The sequence below is a fragment of the Falco cherrug genome, chromosome 2, assembly GCF_023634085.1.
Source record: "Falco cherrug isolate bFalChe1 chromosome 2, bFalChe1.pri, whole genome shotgun sequence".
Taxonomy (NCBI): domain Eukaryota; kingdom Metazoa; phylum Chordata; class Aves; order Falconiformes; family Falconidae; genus Falco; species Falco cherrug.
In genome coordinates, this window is record NC_073698.1 from 84,430,871 (window position 1) to 84,454,248 (window position 23,378).

At 34.6% G+C, this 23,378-nt stretch overlaps 1 protein-coding gene across 1 annotated transcript in view; it reads left to right on the top strand.

The window, feature by feature from the left end:
* CFAP47 (cilia and flagella associated protein 47) overlaps nt 1-23,378 on the top strand; it is a 345,115-nt gene that overhangs the window by 188,956 nt on the left and 132,781 nt on the right. The window contains exon 50 of the mRNA XM_027816959.2: nt 7,120-7,257. Coding sequence (XP_027672760.2) covers nt 7,120-7,257 — 138 coding nt within the window. The remainder of the gene's footprint in view (nt 1-7,119; nt 7,258-23,378) is intronic.

The window sequence follows — 23,378 nt, forward strand, 5'->3', positions numbered from 1 at the left end:
GTAACATCAATTAGGAAGCACTTACTTTGTGGCTTCATGGAGAATGGAAGTCTGTCTGCTTCATACTGTGCAAGGCTGGGAAGTCATATTTGTTCCCCAAAGCAGAATTTTTAGCTCCTGGGAAACTTTAACGTCAAAGCTGATATATATATATATATGCATTTTTTGCACTTTTAAGATTTTTTTTTTTCAGCAGCCAGCTTGAAGCTTGAGGATCACAGATTAGATGTAGGTGACTCAAGTGGGAATTAATTATGACTCAGGAATCTTAGTCCTCTCTAGGTTCAAGATAGTAGAACTAAAGTATAATTTAAACAGCCAAAAAGAAAGGTACTCTTTATTAAGTACTGTGAATTTGTTTAGAGGGAAGTAAATAATCCATGGAGTCAACACATTGAATGATTGAAAATAAAAAGTGATGTTCAAAAACTATCCACAGAATGAATAAACTTTATCTTGTGGGGAAAAAAGAACAACTATTTAGATGTCTCTTTGAAGACTGTCATAGTGCTGATGGATGATTTCAAGTTTATAACTCCCTGACTTGTAACTATAAGACTTTGTAGCCTTGGTCTGCTAGTGCTGTTTTTGTTGTATTAAAATAAATTGTCATAAAAGGACTTTTACCATATAAGTTGTACTGAGTAAATGGTCTTCATTTTTCTGTTGCATTCAAAGTCCTTTTTGTTGCAAAATTACATAGTTAGAAAATTATACTACTTTGCTTTTCTTCTTGCTATTTTATGATTGCTAAGCTAAAAATGGGCCCAGTTCTTTTCAAGAGTCCATTTGGAAGTATTCCAATAGAGGGCTAATATTATATGCTTTGGCTGGTTTGTAGCTGTATGACAGCTTTAACATAAAAATAATAGCTAATGAATGCCTCACACAAGATTCTGGCACCAGATAGAATTCTCCAGCAATCTCTTTTCTAAGTAACTGAGCAATTTTCTTTAGATTTGATAAAGCATCTTTTACATACTACATTATCTTTTATCAAACTCTTATTTCTTCTTGCCACAGAATAGACCAGAATTTTTCCAGAATAGACCAAAGCTTGTAATTTAAAAAGCTTGATTATTTCTCATGCGAAAAATACACATCTGTTATAGTCAGTGTACTTTTATCCATAAATTTTTTTCTAGCTTTTGGAGTGGAGCTTTCTAATTTCATGTATTACCTTTCATTTGTTTTTTAACTATATCTGTACTTAGTAGGCAGCACTTTTCCATGCTACTTGGAGCTTTTGAAGCTTACATTGAAGAAAAAGGGCAATATATTACAGTCCATGGCCTGTCAGACTGCAGCTCTAGGACAATTTTAATAAAACGGTGAAGATCATGCCAGTACATTCTAGCCTGTAAATGAATTGATTAAACACATTTTTTCAACAGTATTTTCCATTCAACACTTGTGTGAAATCTGATTTAGAAAAGAACATTATCCATTTCTTTGTTTGGAGGACTTCTGCAAATTGATCTACTGATCACACTAATTTCAATGGAATCATAAAATCACGTGCGGGAGGAAGACAGTCTGTAGCTTCTCATCGCCGTTGCTGTATCTCCAGCACCTGTCCATTGTACCTTTGCTTTAAGCACTTCCTCTTCAACTGTGACACCCTAACAAATTGAGCCTAATTTTTCTGTAATAAAAGTTAGAAGGATCTTGTGGGTGCTTGGTTACCACGAATGGCTGTGGCATACCTCCACTGCTGGACCACTGGAGTTCTCTGAAGAAGGGCTGCTCCATTCATACATGCCACCGCCTGGCATGATGAACCCCAGCATACCCTTCCATCTATCCTAGTGCAGTTGGAGTTGCATACTCTCCTGTGCCGTTTCACATCATGGTTTCATTGTCACCTTAAGAACAGACAGTGGGAACTGTAAATAATAATAAAAAAAATCATCTTTATTAAATGCTACAAAACCATGTATGAGTGATAGCTGACAGCAGGATTTGTCACTCACTGATTTCTTCTATGTATGAGTCTTAAAGCTTTTTCTGCTTCATTTTCATTGATGCAGGGAGCAATTAATTTAGTCCCAGTATACCAATAAGTAGTGTGATTTACAGAAACTCTTTAGAATTTACATTTATCATCACAGAGGTTTTCCTGTGCAAAATAGAGATGATAAAGTTTTGTTGTATCCTATGGTAAAGATCTCTTTTTGTCAGTAGAAAAATCGCCAGAACAATTGGCAAAACTCATCTTTTAAGTTTATCTTACCTCCTCTGTGGAACTTTTCTGAGAACAGCAACTATACATTGATTTCAATGGCCAGGAAAAAAACAACAACCCAAAACCCACCAGGAAAACATAAAACCCCCTCCTCCTACTCCCAAGACCCATGCTTATTAAGATCACGCTGGTATATTGAAACCACAAGCCAAGCATTTCTATATCTTTTTCAGATGTGTGATGAATTGCATGGCCACAGAGCCTTCTGCTCATTTCTAGTTCAAATATTGGGATGTTGTGGGGTTTTATCTCATCTCTCTGCACCAGAAAATAATAATGTACAATACATATCTTCCAAATAGCTCATTCAAATTATACCAAAAGGGAAAATTTCAATATCTCTTGCTTTCTTAATTGGATGCAGGGGTGGGGTATTGTAGTCTATAGCCAGTGAGTCAGTCTAATGTGGTATCGCAATTGCGATTTTATTGGGAAATACAACAGCCTGCCTCCTTTTAAAGAGGTGCATCTTCTCTGAAGCAGTATAAGGCTTCAGTATTAATATGTGGATTAAAGTTGTTTAAAATATTTAAACGCTGGGTAGTACAGCTAGAAAACATGCAATGACATTTTGACCAAGAAACCTTTTAAAGCAACGTTGTATGAGCAGAAGGAAAGCCTCACAATTTATGTAATTTTTAATTATTAATTTTCAGTATAATTCTAGGAATTCTTGTATTGTTGCTCTGGCAATTTTGGTATTATATATATGCCAAAGGACAACTGAGGAGTGCTATTTTCTAAAATACTTAATGGTGGCATAGTACTGTGGCCAATTGAATCAGTGGGAATAGTATCTCTGTGATGTACATGGTCTTGTTTGTTTTTGAATGAATGCTTTAGAAATTGTCACCCGTGATATTTTGACAAGTTACATTGTTACATAATGTGTGACCAAAGTCAGAGCTGAGCAGTGAGATGCAAGAAAAAAAGCCAGACATTGGGTGGGGTCTGTTAGGTATGAACAAATTTTGATTTATCAGTTGCTTTGCAGTATCAATAAGGTAACATGAGATAGTGCTGCCTTCGCTGGAGATGGTGTAAGCAGCAGCGGGTTCTGTAGGATGACAGTGTGTTCACAACTGAAGGGCCAAAACTTCTTGTATCAAAGCCCTTTCATAACATTAGAGCCAAGTTGAACAGAACCTTATGAAAAAACATAAACATGCTCATTTGTTATTTTACGTGTCATTTTTGATGCAGTGTTTCTGCACCTTTCCAATGTATTTTTTATTACTTCATAGAGTGCTATGGACTTTTTCTTACTCTTCATTGTATAAAATGCTTTTTCCCATCCTGCAAAATGTTTTTTGATTGGAATTTTTTCGTAGCCCATAACTTAAATAAATCCATATATTTATATATCATCAACTGTCTTCATCTGCAGTAATGGGCATTGGATTGCACCATTCACTCCCCAACTAGGAGAGCATTTTGCTTATGAACACTTCCTAGGAAAATATTCTGTCTTCATTTAATGACTCAAGTCATGCAGAGCATACTACGTACTAAGTGTCCTCATTGATAAGGTTTCTGCATTCTATATTAGACCTGAAATTAATACACTTTTTTTTTGTTGTTTGCAGTTCTTGCCAGCAATGATTTTCTTTTTTCCCCTAATAAAAAATTTAAATACCTTTGAGCCAGAAGTTGATACTTTCATGCCCATGAAAATTATGAAAGACAATTTATGAATATTTTAAGATTAAGCAGATAAACTGAGTTTAAAAACATATGCCATCTGTAGTAAAACTGATTATTTTTTTACTGAAATACTCTGACAGATTTAGTTGAGTGCCTTGCAGAGATCTGAATACATTACATTGGTCCAGTCACCTTTATTGATCAAGATTTTAACATAATTGTTTGTTTGAGATCTATTTTCCATAAAGAAGGAAACTTGTCAGCAATTCTAGTACAATTCTTCACTGATATTTTGATCAAGTGATTGTCAGATTAATAGCACAGTGGTTTAGAAATTCAAGTAGTTTTTAGTTACCATAGTTCTTCCACTAGCTCTTGAAATATTGAGCATTAGCAATTTACAGTTCTGGAACTTTTCAAGCATTTCAAGATTTGCTGGAAATAAAAACTTAGTTATTCAGAGTTCTTCAGCCAATTATTTTGGTGCTTTGAGAGCACATTTTGTGTAAAGCCAAAAAAGTTAGTTTTACCATCTCCTTACTTACTGATGAAATAAAAAAATTTAAAATCTGAACATTTGCATTCTGACCCTCTTTCTCTCACATGCACATATGCACAGTAAAATATTATGAAATACAGACAACCCTTCATTATCACTGGAAGCAAGGACTAGAAGGAAAAATTACTTAAATTTTAAAATGAAGTGTAACAAAATATTCTGTACTGTAAGGTGGCTTTAGGATTTATGAATTCTGTGACTTTCAGCATTTATTCAAGTAGTTTCAGCATTTATTCAAGTAGTTTCAGCATTTATTCAAGTAGTTTCAATGAACTTTAAAGCTATAATATTGCATTTTTTACTCATTAACATTTTTGCTATTTTAAATATATTGATGGTTAGGATGGTATTAAAATTAATGGAGTCTTTCTCTTGCACTTTGCTTCTCTCTAATATTGTGCTGCAATAGACCAAAATTATACTAGAGATTATATATTGAGATAAAATCAGATTACTCAGTATACATCCTAAAATCCATTAGCTATTAGTGCCATCAAAAATGTCATCTTACATCAATATTTGTATACCTTGAGCATTTTCTTCCGACTTCATTCTTCTGAGATTTCTGTAATGGTTTTATTTTTTTATGGTATTTACACATCTCTTTTTTTCTCAAGACTGTTTTTGGTAAATACTTAATGATTTCCTGAAATTGCAATCACTCTCCTGCTTATTTGGACATGATTTCTGGTTTCTGTACTGTGATTAATTTTAGGAATTTGTAAATATTTTTTATTTTAAATAGGTTTTGTTTTGGCTTTTAACTATTTTTATTTTAATATTTGTTTTTTATTTGTACAGAATTTCTTAATAGAGGGAAGAAAATCTGGGATTCCAATATATTTAAATCTATATTCCTTTTTCTGGATTTAAGTACACACCTGTTTCCATTTTTTTCGTTTTGTTTTCAGCTTTGGTGTTTTATACCTGTGCTGTCCAGTTGCTGTCTTCCAGAGAAAAAGAGACAGTGGCAATGTGGAGATGATAAACCTTGCCTCCCTGTAATGATTTAATGTAATCCTTCTTAGCAGAAATAATTTGTCAGTGTGTCTCGTGTAGAAATTGCCACCTGGTGTAGCTACCATTGAGCATATAATGAATTTTGATTTTCCAAGACATCCTGGTAGCATTTGACTTTAGTTATGTTTTTTTGCCTCCGTTTTTTTTCTTTTTCCTTTCAAGATTAACATCCTTCTACCATAATATTATTATAAAACTAACCATGAGGCCATTTCATTAAGATTGATCCTTCCTGAAATGATATGAAATGAAACTAGAATGTTTAGAAGCATGAATACAGCCTTCTGCAGAAGTCTGTGATTAAGGGAGGGAAAGTTAAGCCTTGAGGCCTTTAAATGAGATGGGTGTTTACAGGTACGTGTCCAGGAAGGTTGATCAGCTCCTGGCTGCTAAAGTCACAGCGGCTTCCTGAGCCAGCTGCTGTGACCGGTGTGATGCCATCTCCCCACCTCGCTGCTGCTCCCCTTTCCAGGTCCCACATGAGCCTTTAGCTATTCCTGCTAGTAGGATGCTAAATTCAGCAGTGTGAGGGAGCACAGCACGTTCCGTCTGACATGCGATCTCTTACCACACATCTATCCCTGTCAAAGCTGGAGAAACAAAAAATATAATTAAATGTAGGTATTTTCAAATCAAATTGTTCTCATAAATTTATATTAATTCTCCATTTTGAATTAAAAAAGCTCCACTATGAATAATTTTCCCAAACCCTTAAAGAGACTTAGTTAAGTTCACTTTAGGAGACCATTTCACATAAATTCTAAGGATCTCACATGGGAAAATTTCTTACTGTATAATATAATAAAATAAGACACCTCCTCAAATTAGATTTTCCTTGTATATATAAGGCAAGAATTAAACCTGCAACGTGTATTTATTTCAACTTTAAAACTCTCCAGAATATATTGAAATACTGAGGGACAGTCATTTAGATAAAATAATAATGACATGTAGTATTTAAAAAAATCTATGTAGATTTAAAATTCATAGTCTGAGGCACATAATGCAAGAAACAAAAGTTGCTTATTTACAACCAGTATATCAATTTTCCCAAAATGGTAGTAATGTTATTTAAAGGAATTATATGCATACTAGATTTCTCTAAATTAGATTTTTTATTATCAAATAGAGATCTTCCAATTTAAAAATCATGGTTTTACAATCTCTATGTATTTGATAATCCCTAAATACTGGATTACTACTTAATATACAGTGAAAAAGAAATAATATCACAGGAATATGTTAACTATTAAATTTATTATCTTATAGCACTGGAATGAAACACTGTGATTTAAAAAAATAGCAGAAACAATCAAGAATATGCATAGAAAGTTGTGCTGGAAGGAAAGATTATTATCCACCATATTTTATAACTTTAAAAAAGTCAGTTTGCTTGTATTTCTTATTACTTATCTTTTCATGTACTTATAGAGTAGAAAAACACTTTAGGGAGAAGAAATGGTTATTTGAACTCACTCAAGATATATTTTTTATTACCATAAATTATAATTAGCTGGCTGACATCTGGTGTGGAAGTTTTACTTCATTTTTTATTAGTTTTGAATTGAGGAAGTACTTATACCCGTCTGGCAGTCTGTTTTATAAAGGTAATGCCCTGGCTAATATAACACCTGGTATCTATTTGTTTTAGGTGTAATTTCATTTGTTGCTGAAGATGAAGCCCAGCAGCAGTCTCAACGTAACAGCTCACCAGAGAAGACAGATGGTGAACAGGCCCTTCAGAAATTGTCAACAAAGATACCACAAACTGTTGATGCAGCAAACGTGGGTATGTTTGTTATTACAGATAAGTTCATTGTCAGTTTGTGTAAAATTATAATTTCTTTTAAAATTAGATGTATATTTAGTATGGCAGGCCGTATGCCTGCAAACGGTGCTAAGTCAAATGTTTATTCCAGGCATATATGGAACTTCTCCTTTTAAGATTTTTGAAACTTTTAATTAAATTTTAAGCTGAGCTTGTTTTTTCTGATCATTTTTTTTGCAACAGTGTCACTAATGTCTCTCTTTGTTGGAGAGGGGCAGCATTTTTTAAATGCTTTCTTTTAAAAGAATCCAATAATATTAATAATGCCAATATCAAAGCAGGCAGTTTCTGAAATTCACATGGCTCCACTTCATTCCACTGCGGAAAAAAACCTTTCTTTTAATTGTCAGTCATAGATGCTTCTTTGGTCAGTTACAGTAAAATCAAAAGGAGAAAATTCCAGAATACCTGGTTACTTTCAGACTATCAGCTCCCAGTTTATTCTAAACAGTTTCTGTGCTATTTTTGAGATGGTAAGTGTTCCAGAGGAATACTTTTGTGATTACAAATGTGGACGTCAAATAGGAAAAGGTGGTAGTTGTGTTTTTTGTTTTTTTTTAATTAATTTTTCCATTTTCTTCTTTACTTTTGCAATTAAACCTTTGTCTATAGAACTGTACTTTTTCTGGTTTTAAAACTTAATTCAAAATGTATTTAAATTGTCAAACATTATGTTAGATGGCCAAAGAATATTTCTTGTAAAGAAAGCTGCTCAAGGAAAGTTCTTTTTAACCTGAAAAATATATTGTTTTAATCAACATTTAATTTTTAGGAAATTGAAAAAAGCTTGCAGTTTACCAGAATTTATCCAGTTTTAAAAAGAATTGAAAGCTTGCTTTATTATTAATAAATAATTAATAATTTGTGTCAATACTATACCAATATCAGAAAGTCTGTTCTTTTATAGTCTATTAATATCTGTATTTAATACTCTGTATCCTACCTCTGATATGAAGTGATCCCAAGATTTTACATTCTGTATAGACAGAACAGAGGCAGGAAGAAGACAGAAGCTCAGACAAGTAAAATGACTGTCCCTGATCATACCAATAGTTTAATGTTGAGGAGTATTAAAAAAAAATAAATAAATTTCCCCACAAGCCAGAGCCCTATCAATGGATATACATTGTCTTTCGAATTTACCAGATTCAGTACCACATTCTGTTTTGCTAAATATTTTACATAAATTTTGAAATGCTTTTTTAACACAGCTCAGACTTCTGGCTTGAGGCTTAGGTTTATGGTGTGCAGTCCACTCCTTTTTACCTGCTGTAGTTAAAACTAAGAAAAAATAATAAAGTATTTTCTGTGATTATGTAGCGCTTATATAAAACCAGATCTTACCAAATGTTATTTTTGTGCAAATAGTTGATAATACAATGTGAGTTTAAAATAGAAAGTGAGTAGAAATGGAAGAAAATAATGTAGCAGGACATGCCTAAATGCTGTTTCAAAAGGAGACAGAAAATAATCAGAAAGAAAATAAAGTGACCAAAGAACTAAGGTTTTCCCATAGTGCTTTATGATATAGATAAGACTGTTGCAACAGTGGTAATACGACAATATAGCAAAAGGCAAGTCAGTGCTTGATAAACTGAGGAACAGGGGGTTGAGAAGTTGTCTAGAAATATTAAATAGAGGATTTTCCTAAGCCAAAGGAAAAAATGCAAACTAAATCCAAAAAGAAATGAGGTTTTATGAGGACAGTACAGATTCAGTTCTCCTGTCTGGTATATTTAAGGGGAACACTAGTAATGTTGAACGGTAGTGTTTTTTAAAATTCTGTCATGAGGAGAACTAGAAATAGGAGGAGGTCTTTAAGGAAGGCACTTAGAAAGAATGGAAATAGTGATTATTTAGTTTTCACTGCTTTTCAAAGGTCAAGAATATTTCCTTGAATTGTCCTCCTACAGCTAGCTTTTTTCTTTGAATTTTCATGTACAGCAACACGGAAACTGGTTGACATTAAAATGTCACAAAATGCACCATTGTAAGTTGACAGAAGAAGGGATTTAACAAAGATTAAATTAAGATGATATATGTACACAGTGCAGTAGAGATGAGAATTAGTGGATTTCAAGTCGTTAGGAGGAATTAATCATAGAAGAAATATTGAGAGTGCTACAGGGAAATATTTGAAATAATCTTCAAATCTCTGCTGAAAGCCTGCAAATGTTTGTGAATTTAATTATGCTTCTGTTGCCCAAACTAAACACTTCTTCTTATGAGATATTTAGGCTCTGCAAAGTTAGGAATAATCAGTCTGAAACTAGTATAGGCTGTAATTACAAGTAGCTGAAAATTGAAGGTTAAGAAAATAGTTAAGTGAGTGGATTTCTCAGTACTGTCCCTATCACTGATATGAAGTGAACACATTGTTCTTAGGTAGAAAATCCAGTGCAAGTTCACTGTTTGCTGCTATTGTTACTGTTAAACCTGTGGTGCAGTTTGGTTCCCCATTAACAAGGTGACACTGGCTGATCTTATGCTTTTGGAATGTGTTTTTCAAATATATCAGTGGGTGATTAGTTTAATAACTTGCTGAGAGGAGCCAGGTAATCAGCTCCAGCTCCGCTCCCTTTTTCACTCTACACTAATTTACATTAATATAATCACTCCAGCACACAGGGTCCCATTGGCAGTTGGAGCAATCTGCACAGCTCATTCATATACGGCTGCGTCGAGTTATTGTGTCTTGTCTTTCAGTTACCATCTTTTGCTTTTTTGTGCTATTGTGGAGTTATATCTTTGTCTTATTGTAACCTATGTGTTTCTAGTAAATTGTACTAACTCAAGTTTTATGTCTGCTAGCAATGTTTAGAGCATCATTAGGACTGCTTTCTAAAGTGGGCTTAAAGTAGGACAGGAAATTACTTTTCCCTAATACAGTATAGCTTAATAATAGGATTTTTTTTTTTCTTCAATACAGAAGATATAGCCTTACAGTGCCCATATCCTGGGCACAGCAAGCTTCCAACTCACCTTTAAATTAACCAACTGCTTCTAGTCATTTCACAAAGCATTATCTTCCATCACAACCATTCATTTGTACTAGACATCTATAACTTTTACCACTGTGGAAAGTATCTGATAAAAATGGCTAAATAGAGATGGAATGTTACAAGGTGTGATCTTACTTACTTAATAGTAATAGTCTTTCTGAAGAGTTTTTTTCTTAACTTACTTCAAAGAGGAAGTCACAGAGTCTTAGATATATCCTACACAGTTTTCTTTTATGCCTATATCGATACTGTAGTTTTTAATAAAAATTATTTATTCTTGGGGTTTTTAGAGTAGAATGACTGATGGATATTTCTGTGATTTAGGAGTTCTTAACTGCAAGGTGCACAGCACTAGTAGAACACAAGCTGCTTGCATTTGACCAGAAGTATCACACACTGAAGAAGTGCATCTTAGAGCTGAGAATCCCCAGGGCTACTGTTACCGATGGCGGTAACAGAAAATAGTGGACTTCTGATGTAGAGAATATTAATGTACAGACTTGAATTGGTAGAGGCTGCAATGAGTGTGAGGTTGTCCATAGCTGAATACGGTTAGAAAAAAATCTTTAATGACAAACACATGTACACCAAGCATTTTTGTCTTGCTGTCACTCAATGAAAATTATTCTTTTTAAACATACTAGAAACTACTATCTTGTACACACCTTAACATTCCATATAATCTTCAGGTACACACAGATATGCATTATGTAGTATGTATATGTTGTATTTACCTTTTTTCTTTTTTCCTTTTTTCTTTTTTTTTTTCTCCAAATTACATTCTAGACATGAGTGTAGATGATAATTTTTAGAATAGTTTTTATATATGCTTTTTATAATTTCTACCAAAATCACTTCTTATGCTCTTCCAAAGAAGCTAGTGATTCTGAAATTTATTCATGATTTTTTTACTCCTTCAGATGTAGTTATGAAAAAGCACATTTAGTGCTTGCACTGGAAACCATTGATACAGCAATCCTTATGACAAATCCTTTTTGTGTTGCCTTATACTGAGGGGTGGTGGGGAAGAAAAAAAAACAAGACCCAAACAGAAAAAAGCCTGTAGTGCAGATGTAGTTACAGGGGCTTTCCCCTTTCTAAACTGACCTGGCGTTTTTGTTTTTTCAAAGCATATTTCTGTCTTTCAGGAGGTAACATCTTAGGTTTTTTTTCTCATGGGATCCAAAGGTAAAACAAGGCTAAGTGGTTGCTAAGACTAAAAGTAGGATGCAGCTGGTCTTTCATCTAAGATTTATCTTTAGATTTGCATATGTACCAAAGTGCTGAAATCATAAATAAATATTAGCCATTAATAGATATTTGTTTCACAGTCTGACTAAATGCTGTGAAGCCTCCTACACTTGTCAAAATGCCCTCTCAAAGTAGAGGAAAGTTCTTTACTGTGGAGTCCATGGTGACTTAAACTGAACTGCCCTTGGACAGTTGCCCCTGTGTTGCAGTCTTTGCTGTGTATCTTGTGGGCTGTAGGGAGGATGCTTGGCTCAGCTTCTGCTAGAGCAGCTCAGCTGTCCTTGGGAATTTGATCCAACAGCTCTTCTGTAAAGCAGAGTCAAGAGTGTGAAGGTGGTGCAGTTGCTGCAATGGCTAAGACCTGCACTGTGACTGCAAATCCACTTCTTTTCCAGAAAGCCTCTCTCTCTCTTCAGCAGCAAGCCTCAGCACAGAGCTAGCACTTAAGCATCAGCTTTTAATGTTCCTGCCAGTGGTGATGTCTCACAGAGTTAGCTGAGTGCCTCAGGTGCAGAATGTTTGCTTGTACAACACAGAGGAATTGTGCATGTGCAATTCTTCTGGCTGCCCTAAGCGTTGCCTTTATCAAAAGCTTATACTTCCCATTGTGTTTGTCTTATGGAATGTATTTACATTTTTATGCCATTGCCGAGTTTTTTAATTTGCTTGTGCTTGAAAGGCATAACATCAAAAAGATACACTGCCTTTGAATAAGCCATGCTAAAAAAGCATAGTCAAAGTGGTTAGAGCAGGTATTCATTTTGGCAAAGCCTGTTTAATTATATTCTTAAAGCTAATGTATCCTTCAACCAGAACTTCAATGACAGGTGACATTTTCTAGTCTAAGTTGTCATTGTAGTTCTCGTGGTATGTTGCTGTGTCTTTCCCATTGTCTTTAAAAAGTGTTTCTGAGTGGGGTCATTGAGGAACTGTTGCCTTTGAAAGGTAATGATACTTGCACATGTGATCCTCCCAGACTTTCAGGGCCTGAAATCAATCCCTGAGAGCTCAACATCTGTGGTAGCACACTAGAGTATTCACATAAGGAAGATAATGAAATAAATTCTTTGTTCTAGCAACTGTTAAAGGTGATTAAGAGGAAAACAGTACTTAGGATGGCGACGATTTAAGACTTTGCATTTATTCATGATATTTTTTTTAAAAAGAACATAACAACTGAGTATACAATGGTAAATGTTATAATTTATTCAGTATTAATGCAGTAATATAATATCTCACATGCATATTTATGCATATATATACTATCTAACAGGAATATTCTTAGACATCATTTTATCTACCTCATAAATGTTGATTGTGTAATTAAGCTATTTTTCAGTTTAATCTTTACACTGTATGTTCAAGTGTATTGGGCTCCACCTTAAGGTTTGTTTGTTTTAATTGAATCTTCCTCTTCAGGAAAAAAAAAGTTACAGAAGATATATCTAAAGAAATAATGCTCATGTAAACTGCATACATATTTGAAAATATAAAATACCAACCGGGGATTGCTTTTTTTTTTTTTTTTTTTTTTTTTGATAGCATTTTGATATTTGCAGCAATACTTACGCTAGTGCATACAAACTTTTGGGGATGTTTAGCATATGTGCAACATTTAGGATTAGGCTGTTTTATGCTTTTTTCCTTTGTCAAAAATAATGTTTAATTATTTTTAGCTTTCTCAGTAGGTGCCCTTCTGCAGTACTGCAGTCTGCTAAGTGTTATGCATTTTCCTGTGCCCTTTTGAGACTCAGAGCAGCTTAATTCCCCTAATAAACTAATGTATTGTTTTGAAACAATTCAGATGTAGCAATGCTTCAAGGACCTATGGCCCAAATGGAATTTTGTGGGGCATGGTATGTGTGCAATCAAAAATCTGTGCAAACAAAGCATGGTAGCCTATTTAAAATTAATAACAAAAGTAATCTGTAATTGCTCACAGTGTAAGACTGCTGGTGAACTTTAGGTTACATCATCCTTTATGCAGCAGGTGTTTTAATAATGCTGTGCTGAGAAGACTATTAATGTTGCATTAAATTTTTCTTACCTAATTAAAAATGTGTGTGATATGCATTTTGCTTGTTCTGATAGTCTGTATAAACTATTACTGAAAAACATATTCATTCTGTCATGTCTGGCAGACCTCAAATTTTTGTGTATATATGGTATTTCATCAATTAGTATCCCATTCATTAAAAAAATATTCTGAAAAAAAAATCCTGAGCAACATAATGGGTGTAATTGTCATGGTTAAATGGCTAGACGTACTCTGGACTTCTGCCTGTCCCTCTCAAGTTCACCTGTGAAATGACAAGCGTGACTTGCACCTTGCTGAATTGAGACAGTGCAGTAGAAACACACTTAAATTTCTTCCCCTTCTAATCTGCCCTTCAGCAATAGGGTTAATGTGATAGGACTAAGTGTAAACCCTTACTGGTAGTCTGTGACAGAACACATTCAGAGTGAAATAACATTTTTGAAACAAAATAGTGAGCGAGCTAGCAACAGAGCAGTAGTTTCTTTACGGCCAATGCCCTTGCTGTTAGGTTTGAGTGTTTGAGATGCTATTTATCTAGGTCATCATTTTCCCTTTCCTACCTTGTCATGCTTAAAAAAATATCTTATTTTACCCATTAGCAAGTAATGAATTATAAACACACAGAGAGCACATAATAGTCATGAAAAAACCCACTAATGTTTACCAGTTCCCCACAGTCACATAAGCATGTCTGGGGCAGAAGATAAAGGGGTGAGGAGAGGACAGAGAGAAGGTCCCTGTCAGTCTCCTCTATCCAGGCTGTTTCAATTGCTATGACCTGTGAAAGTATGCACCGAACCAGAAAACAAGAAAAAAATCAAACTTTATAGCTTCATACTTGGGACAGTTTATAAGAAGTGGAGTTCAAACCAAATATGTGATTTGCTAAAAGTCTTTTACATTGTGAGTTTTTCTATCTGAATAATGACTTGAATCTATTACATGAATCTAAATATTATGACATATTCAAATTACAGTAAGATCAGCAAGATTATCTAAGAGCAATTACTTAGAATATCCTATTGCTTAAGGGTGAGAACAATTTCCTTCAAGGTGTCTGTTCAGTCCCTCAAGCAGTGGAAAGAACTGTGTATGCATTCTCAGAGCCTGGCAGGGCAATCCAACAGTTAAGCTATTGTATAAATAGATTCACAAATTCGTAACAAATTTTTTATGTATTTATTTTGTTGTTGCGAGTTTCTGAAAACTAAGCAGTTCAGAAATATGAATTGAAACATTAGTGATTCAGAATTATGTTTTTAAGATGACAGGGAGCCTATTAATTTCCAACAGGAGAAAATAAAACACATTTCTTCAACCAATCTAATATTTTATTTTTTTACACAAGTATTATTATTATTATAATTCTTTTACAAGTAGTGCTACGCTTTCCTAACTAGACAAGTTTATATCACATACTACTGCCATTATCTGCCTTTGAAGCTATAGTTAAGCTGTTCCTAAAGCCTGTGATTAGGTAATTCTAGTTGTGTAAGTCATGGTTTTCTTAGTAAAAAACTGTAAATTCACCTCATTTTTTTCATAGATTAATTTCTCTCATACCTTAGTTCCTCTTGTCCTCTTGGTAGCCTGCTGCTGGAATTTACTAAGGACTTTTATTTCTATAGCAGCTGCAAAATAAATGGCCCATAAAGAAATCTGGCTTTTAATTTATCCCAGGCACTGGATGTTCTTGCATTCTCATACATTCATGAGGTACATTTGCCTAACTAACCAGAAAAGGACTACTCTGACATTTTTACTGGGTAAGCAAGAGATATTTCTTGTCCATTACAGTGATTTATTTGTTACGATGTCTACTGTCTCTGGCATAATATTTCCTTAGCTTTCTCTGTGGGCACAGCAGGGTCCTATTTGTTCTTGACATACTTATGAAATTATAAGTATTAGAGAACTACTGTTTCCCATTGTGGCCAAAGACAGATGGCATTTTATGCATTGTTGTCAGAGAGTGAGAGTATGTCTGTGCAAGAAACGTAACGGAGATTTGGATGCACTTTTCAAGGCATTATGTATTTCTGTTTATGGCATTTGGCACTTATTTTGTAGCAGGACTTTCTCTGTGAAAGAGATGACTTTTTTTATTAAGTAGAAAGAAGCTCACCAAGTAACCTTGTTTTGGCATGTTTTTTCCCCATTTATCTTTCTATAATATACCTCATTAAATATTTCTACAGAAAATTCAGATATTCGTAAGTCACTGCTCCTTCCACCCTCAAACATACATTTCAAAAATCAAAAAAGGTTCAAATGGTGCGTGTTACTGGTTTGTGCTGATTACTAGTACCGGATAAAACTATAAAGTCTCAACCATTGCAGTCATAGACTGAGCATATTCAGTTGCTGTATGATGCTGGCATCATCACGGTGAGAGTCAGCCTGAATTCAGAAGCCCTTGTGGCTTTTTTGAGGGGTATCCTACTGAAGTCTTTGGCCTTTATCATCACTTGATGACCATAAGAAGCTATGAATTTCATTTGTACTGCATTCTCTGCCTGTAGGTCCTTGCTGTTTGCTGTAGGTTGGTCCAGAGTGTGTCTGTCACTCTCAGAAGCAATTGGCAGTTAAATTAAGTTAAAAGGCCAGGTGGTATTTATTCATGGCCAAATAAAATTTTTTTAAAAAGCTGCTCACCACTGACATGTTTTGCCATTTAGAATGTAATGCATCTCTCATACAAGTCCTTTCTCTCTTCCCGGAGAATTTAAAGTAAACTGTATCATCTGACCAAGAAGGCCAACAGCACCCTGGCTTGTACCAGAAACAGTGTGACCAGCAGGACTAGGGATGGGACCGTCCCCCTGTGCTGGGCACTGGTGAGGCTGCACGTTGAGTGCTGTGTTCAGTTTGGGCCCCTCACTGCAAGAGGGACATGGAGGTGCTGGAGCGTGTCCAGAGAAGGGCAGTGAAGCTGGTGAAGGGTCTGGAGCACAAGTCCTGTGAGGAGTGGGTGAGGGAACTGGGCTTGTTTAGCCTGGAGAAAAGAAGGCTCAGGGGGGATCTTGTTGCTCTCTACAACTGCCTGTAAGGAGGCTGTAGCAAGGTCGCTGTCAGCCTTTTTTCCCAGATAACAACCAATAGGACAAGAGGCAATGTCGTGCCAGGGGAGGTTTAGACTGGATTGTAGGAAAAATTTCTTCACTGGAAACATTGTCAAGCACTGGAACAGGCTGTCCAGAGTAGTGGTTGAGTTGAGTGTTGAGGAAAGGCTTTAAAAGGCTGATTATCAACATTTTTTTAAAAAATGGGGTAGTTGTGTTAATTCCCTCCAAAACGGTGTATTTGTAAAAAAGCTACTAATGTGACCCACTAAGTGAGGAATACTTTTTCTAGCAAATAGAAAAAGCCATATGAGTCACTGTTAAGTTATGCTAGTTCTTGAACATGCATTTTATATCATTTGTCAAGTATAATTCTTCCAGGTTTTCAAAGCTGCTCCTGTAGCCATGGTTGATGTGGGAATTGAGTGGCTAGGACATATTCGGTGCAGATTGGCTTTCACAGGTTGTTTAAGCATCAGACACTGGTAAACCTTTCTTGTATATGTATGCACCTCTCGTGTATATATATTTGCACAACAAAATAATCTTCAGAGATGATAAACTTTTTGCAAACTTTGAGTGGATTTTCACAGGAAGTAAAACACGTGTTTCTGTAAGATGACTCCTTCAAAAAATGTCACACCCTGCTCTAAATAACGTGCTACACCTTCTCAGCAAAACATCTAAAAGCTGTTACTGTGGGAAAAGTGTGTATTTTCTTAGAGTAGCTGTTACTGGATGACTTTGTCTGGAAAAATCCAAAAAGCAGCCTGGGGAAGACAACTGGCTTGCACGGTTTTGAATTGGAAAGTTAGTTTAGCAAAGATATTAGCAATTATCAGTGAGTTTTAAAATGGAAACAAGTAGGATAAATTAATAATCTCTTACTTCACCATTATTAACTCTTGTCCTAAATCTTATTTGCTGCTGCTATTGCAAAAACTCAGGGTTCTCTGTCTCTTTAATTTGTGAGCCCTGCCTTTTCTAAATAAGAGGAGATAAAAACACAGACAACATTGTGAAGAGTCAAATTAAATTTACAATATGAATTATGGTGATTGTTCATTTAACATACGTTAATGAAATTATAGAAGTATAAGTAAGCAAGAATAATTTGAATAGTGTTATAATATTAGCAGAAAGGATTGGAATAGTGCTTATCTCCAGTTTTTACTACTTCTGTGCATAAAAAATAATTAAAATATTATTGGACTATTTATATTTGCTAATATGGCGCTGATTGGAAGTTCAAACCGTACAATGGCTTGCATAGGATGCATGCGTCAACAAATGTGTTAAATTTTATAGTTAGGTAGTTTGTGTATATGTGTTAGAGATTATGCAGCAACAATCAGGCAATAGGTAAATGACATGTCAGATTTTAGAATGTATCTGGCCAGCCATCACTGCTTTTCTGTGAGCTGAGTAAATACTTTAGAAGATAGTTTGTGGTGTCATTATATGTCTGTTAAATATCACACTTCAGTTCACATCCAAGATTTGAACTGATTTGCAATGAACTGGCACATCCTTTTCCTTTAGCTTGAAGTATCTGTCAGGGTTCATATTACTGTTTACTGAATATTAGTTTCACTATCTATAGTAACCTTACACATCCACAAAAAATTTCTCTCTTGACAAATATAGTGTGTTTTCTTCAGGTGAGATTTTTGGGAGGTTTTTTGAGTCCTGAGCACATGTTTGTTTATCTGTACTGAAAGGCCCTTGCTTTTTCCTTTTCTGTTTTTGCACTATGGTGTATTTATTGTGTTCCATTGAACTTTTGACTGACATATTTCCTTGAAGATTAGCAAAATCTCACTCTCATGCTTCTGTTTCAACTGGTTTGCCTAATTTCTTACCAATAAATTTATGGAGAGATCATGTAACATTTTTTCTTTATTACTCCTTTTAATATCTTGTGTGTCATAGTGGGGTTTATTAAAAGCATGATTTGTAAATGCCATGTTGTAGACTGATCTCAAGGATCTTTCAAATGATCCTTACTTTTCTATACAGAGATGAAGGTATGAACAGGTAAAAATGTCAGCAAGTACAACAGGGATTCCTGTGTCCTATATGTTTAGAATCTTCAAGACAAAGTTCATTTGTTTTAAGTGAATATTCATGTATCAGAATTAATGTTTGCATTTATACTTGGAAATTTATAATTTGTATAAATTGTAAAAAAATACAATTTATAAATTGGAAAGTATCCTTGAGAAAAAATGTTTGAAAAGCATTAATTTTACAATATAGAGATATTTTTTGAGGGGTTTGTATTGAATAATACTGAATGGTGTTTGCTGCTTTTTTAAGGAACGTATACTTTTTCTAAATATGAAAGTGTAGGCTTCATTCAGAGTCCCTCTTCTAGAATACACATAAAAGTTATTACTCTTTGAAAGTGATATGATACTGCATTGAAATCAGTATTGCTTGCTGTACAATATGGCAATTAGTATTACATTGTTTTGAATTGTTAAATGCATATTTTACATCTAACTTTTCGCTTAGGCTTCATATAGTAATCACATTGTAATTGCAGTAAATCATGTTTTTTATGTAGCAGATGTCTTAAAGATACAGCTAAAGAAAAAGCATCTAGCGTAAATGTTTTGTATGTCATGATTGTGGATATTTGCAGCACTAAATAATGTGCAGGACACAGAACCTAGCAAGATCAGACTTTTAATTTTTTTATGTGCATAGTATGTATGAAACATGGGAAACGTGCATCTCTAAATTGCTGTCCAGTTATTTTCAATTGGCAACACATCATGGTCCCTTATGTCCACATTGTTTCAGACAAATTTCATAGAAGTTTAAAAATGTATCCCCTAATAATGACAAACCTCATAGAAAAGTTGCAGTGCAGTAAGTAAAATAACAGTAATTCCTGTGGTTTTGCTGGCTGTACAAAGGCTTTTGTGTTTTTGAGAATTAGAATCAATTATAAAAACATGATTAGTGTTCCTGGTAAGATATTAAAGTAAACTTCTGTTATCTAGGAAAAACGCTACTTCTTTCATAGTGTAAGTGACATATATATACTAATTATTGTTGAATGTTAGAAAGAATTAGAGAATCACTTTCATTAAAACTCTCTGGATTTATCAGTTATCTACAGCTTATTTGCCCTTGAATATGTTGAGAAATTAGTAAGAACAACCTGATAAAACTCAATATCTTTTAATATGCCAGCCAATATTAACAAAATTAATGAAGGGCTGGTTTTATTTAGTGTGGAAGTACATTAATATAAAGCCCTTCTACTTGAAGATTAATGGAATTTGACTTCATAATTTCTTATTTTATTGAAAATATAAATTGGTCACACAACTCTGCAATAGGTTTTGCTGAAATCTAATGAAAATCTGCCCACTTCATCATTGTGCTCAGGATTCTGTTTCATAAAACTGATTCCATATTTTGTGGATATATAGAGAAATAAATATAGTTTTCCTAAAATGACCTAAGTGCTCAGCAGAAACATGTTAAAGAGGACAGAAAATTATACTCATCAATAATATCTTCTTCAGGGAACACACAGGCTTTATCCCAGAATAATGTTGCCTTTTGTGTGTGTGTGGTGTTGCTTTGTCTTCCCTTTTTTGTTTTGCCTTAGGAGAATGCTTAGGAGATCGAATGCCTACTTTGTGGCAGAGCTTGGAATAAAAAGTGATACAAATCCCAATGAACTTGATTGAAAGATTCCTTTCAAAATCAAAGAGTTATGCTGAAAAAGAAAATAAATGGATCCTTGTCAGATTTAATGCCTTTGCATTTGCCCAGGTGTGTTTCTATAAAACATTACAGTAAGACTATATTAGGTTTGATAAAATGCTTTTGGTTAATTTCATATTTTTAGCATACCACCTGTAGTATGGAAAAAATAATTTTTATTGGTAATAAAAATATTTCTAATAAATTAAGGTCAGGAATCACTCTATAGAGTGCATGAGTATAATTTTTGTAGTTCTGCCTTATCTTCACTTAGGAAATACCATTCTCGGCCTTAAGATTTAGCACATTTTTTAAAGGAAACTTCATATGGTGAGCCTGGTAGACGGTGGTAGAGAATTTTAAAGTGAATCCTGTCTGGAAGTAAGCTGTCTTCTCAATGAAGTCTCATATAAGTTCATATAATAAAATCAAAGTTAAGTCATAGTTAAAGATTCAGTTAGAAATTCATGTATATTCCAGGAAATGTTAAAATTAGTTTTCTAGTAGGTAGAAGGGGTAAAATCTTTAAATATTAATGAAGTTCTGTATGAAAAATGAACATATGTAGTGTTCACCATTTCTTGGGTCTTTTTGATATTTTTTAAAGCTGCTGAATTCCAAGCTAAGATATATAGGACTTTTAGGGAAACACAGCAATTGATTTTACAGCAGCTTCTAAATTCCAAGGTAATTTCTATAATTCAATTGATTTAATGGTGTTTGCCTCTCAAATGACTTACGTTGCTTGAGTGTAGCTTTTAAATAACTTGCATATGAGTACTTGCTTGCGTGACACTAATATAAAAGTGGGCTAACTTTGTCTTCAGTAAGCCTATTTTGAATTTATTGTGTTGACAATAATAGAATATGACTTGCAATTTCATAATAAAGAACATTTAACCATTGGAAGCATATTTCATCACAGCATATTACACCTAGAAAGCATAACACCCGGAGGATTATTAAAGACTTTCTAACAGGCCTTAGCTGCTAAGACTTATGAAAGGTTTACTAAGCCTTTACAAGAAAGAAGTGCCATATTTTTGAGCACGCTTCTGAGATTTAAAGAATACATACTGCTTTTCTGCTGCATTTTTTTTTTTTTGACTGATAGTTTGATCTGCCTGTCCCAGGACATAGTTTCACTAATCATGCACTTCTGTATTTCATTCAGTAACTTGTGTTTGACTGAAATAAAAGTTCAAAAAGGCATTAATTACACATTGGTATGTTCTTTCAGTACCATGAAAATCTTTTCCCACAATCACACTTATTTCATATTTGAATTTTTCTGGCTACAGTTCATTGGTGTTAAATATGTATCAAAGAACACATAATAGCCAAAAAGTTTAATTTATGGAGTTATTTTATGTAGTATAACAATATCACCTATTTAAAAAAGAAAACAACACACAAAAACCCCCAAACTATAACCAATAAGGTTTTCTGTCTTTGGAGTAATGTAATTATTATATGTATAAATGTATTTTATGTTTTGTATTCATTGTGATGAGGCACAGGAAAACACTTGAGTATCATTTTAAGGAACCTGATGACTGAAAATCATCTGAGTACAGTTTATCTTACTGTGCCAAGAGTATATCAACTGTGACTGTGTACACGACTCCTGAGCCGGCTTTTACTTTTTCAGACATGTTAAAATGTCAGTGTCACACAGTTTACCCAAGCTGTTCATCTGGCAAGTGATTTCCTAGCATGTCACAGTTTATACCCTCTTAAAATGTGCAGTGCTATGCTAAACTTGGCCAATGAATACTATTTCTGCCAAGATGCAAAACAAAACAAAACAAAAAAACCGAACTAGGTTATTTTACTCCATCATTTTTTGGATCTTCTCCAAGCAATTAGTATTGGTGGCTTTTCCACTACACTGACATAATGCATGCATCTTTCTCCTTTTTCCCATCCCATTCCTCATTGCATGGTTTATATTGGTTTGTATATGCATCCTTAAATATTTCTGATGATTTTCCTAAAGCCTTCAGAGAGCCCACAGGGAAATTTAAGGACCCCTTTTTTCCAGGATCACCCTTAGCAACTTTCTATGCCGGCATAATAGCAATGAGGGGTAATCTTTCTGTTCATTATCTGAGACCTAACAGGTCAATACCCAGGCAAAGTTACCTTTGGGTTTTCCCAAAGGTAAGATATAGGTAGACAAAGACCTAAAAACCCAAACAAATAAAAAAGTCAATACAAATAAAGACAAATCTGGCAAATGGAGCAAAATCATTAGACCTTTGACAAAACCTCTTAAGAATTGGAGTAATTTTAAAAGTTGTATAAAGCAAGTAGAAGCAGAGAAGTTTAGTATATAACTTGCTTGTATTCATTGGGTTAAGAAACTGACGGACATGACCTTGATCATAGTTGCATCTGCTTGGGACTGCAATCTTAGCTCTGTGTTTGTTAACAGAGTGCCAAGAATTCTAGTTTCATGTGAGCTAAACATTATGGCAGTGGATGGAGGTGTGTTGAGGCATTTGGTGGAAAGTGAGAGTGTGTTAGATGTAAACTGGTAGGTTATCTTGTGAATTTTGACAAACATTCCTTGAGGATGTTCTTTAAGGCTATTTACTAATGAAGACTGCATGACCTAAGTCAAGGGTCCTCAGACTTTTTAACCAGGGGGCCGGCGCGCGGATGCAGTGGCAGGCAGTCATCTGCGGCTGCTTGGTTTCCCCCCCAACCCCCGGCAGGGGTGTGTGTGTGGGTTCTGTAAATACCAGGGGCCGGACTGAGGACCCTGGGGGGCTGTATCCGGACCGTGGGCCGTAGTTTGAGGACCACTGACCTAAGTAATCTTTCGTAATTCTTCTTGTCCCTTACCATTGTGAAGTCTTCCTGATACTTTTCACCTGTACTAAAGCCGCCCACCATTTGTTACTCTTCCCACCAGGGACTGGGACATCACTTTCAGTAGCAACCTTTTGTGCATGTGAAGATTGTAATCATTGTCTTTCCGTAAAAATCCTTCTGAAG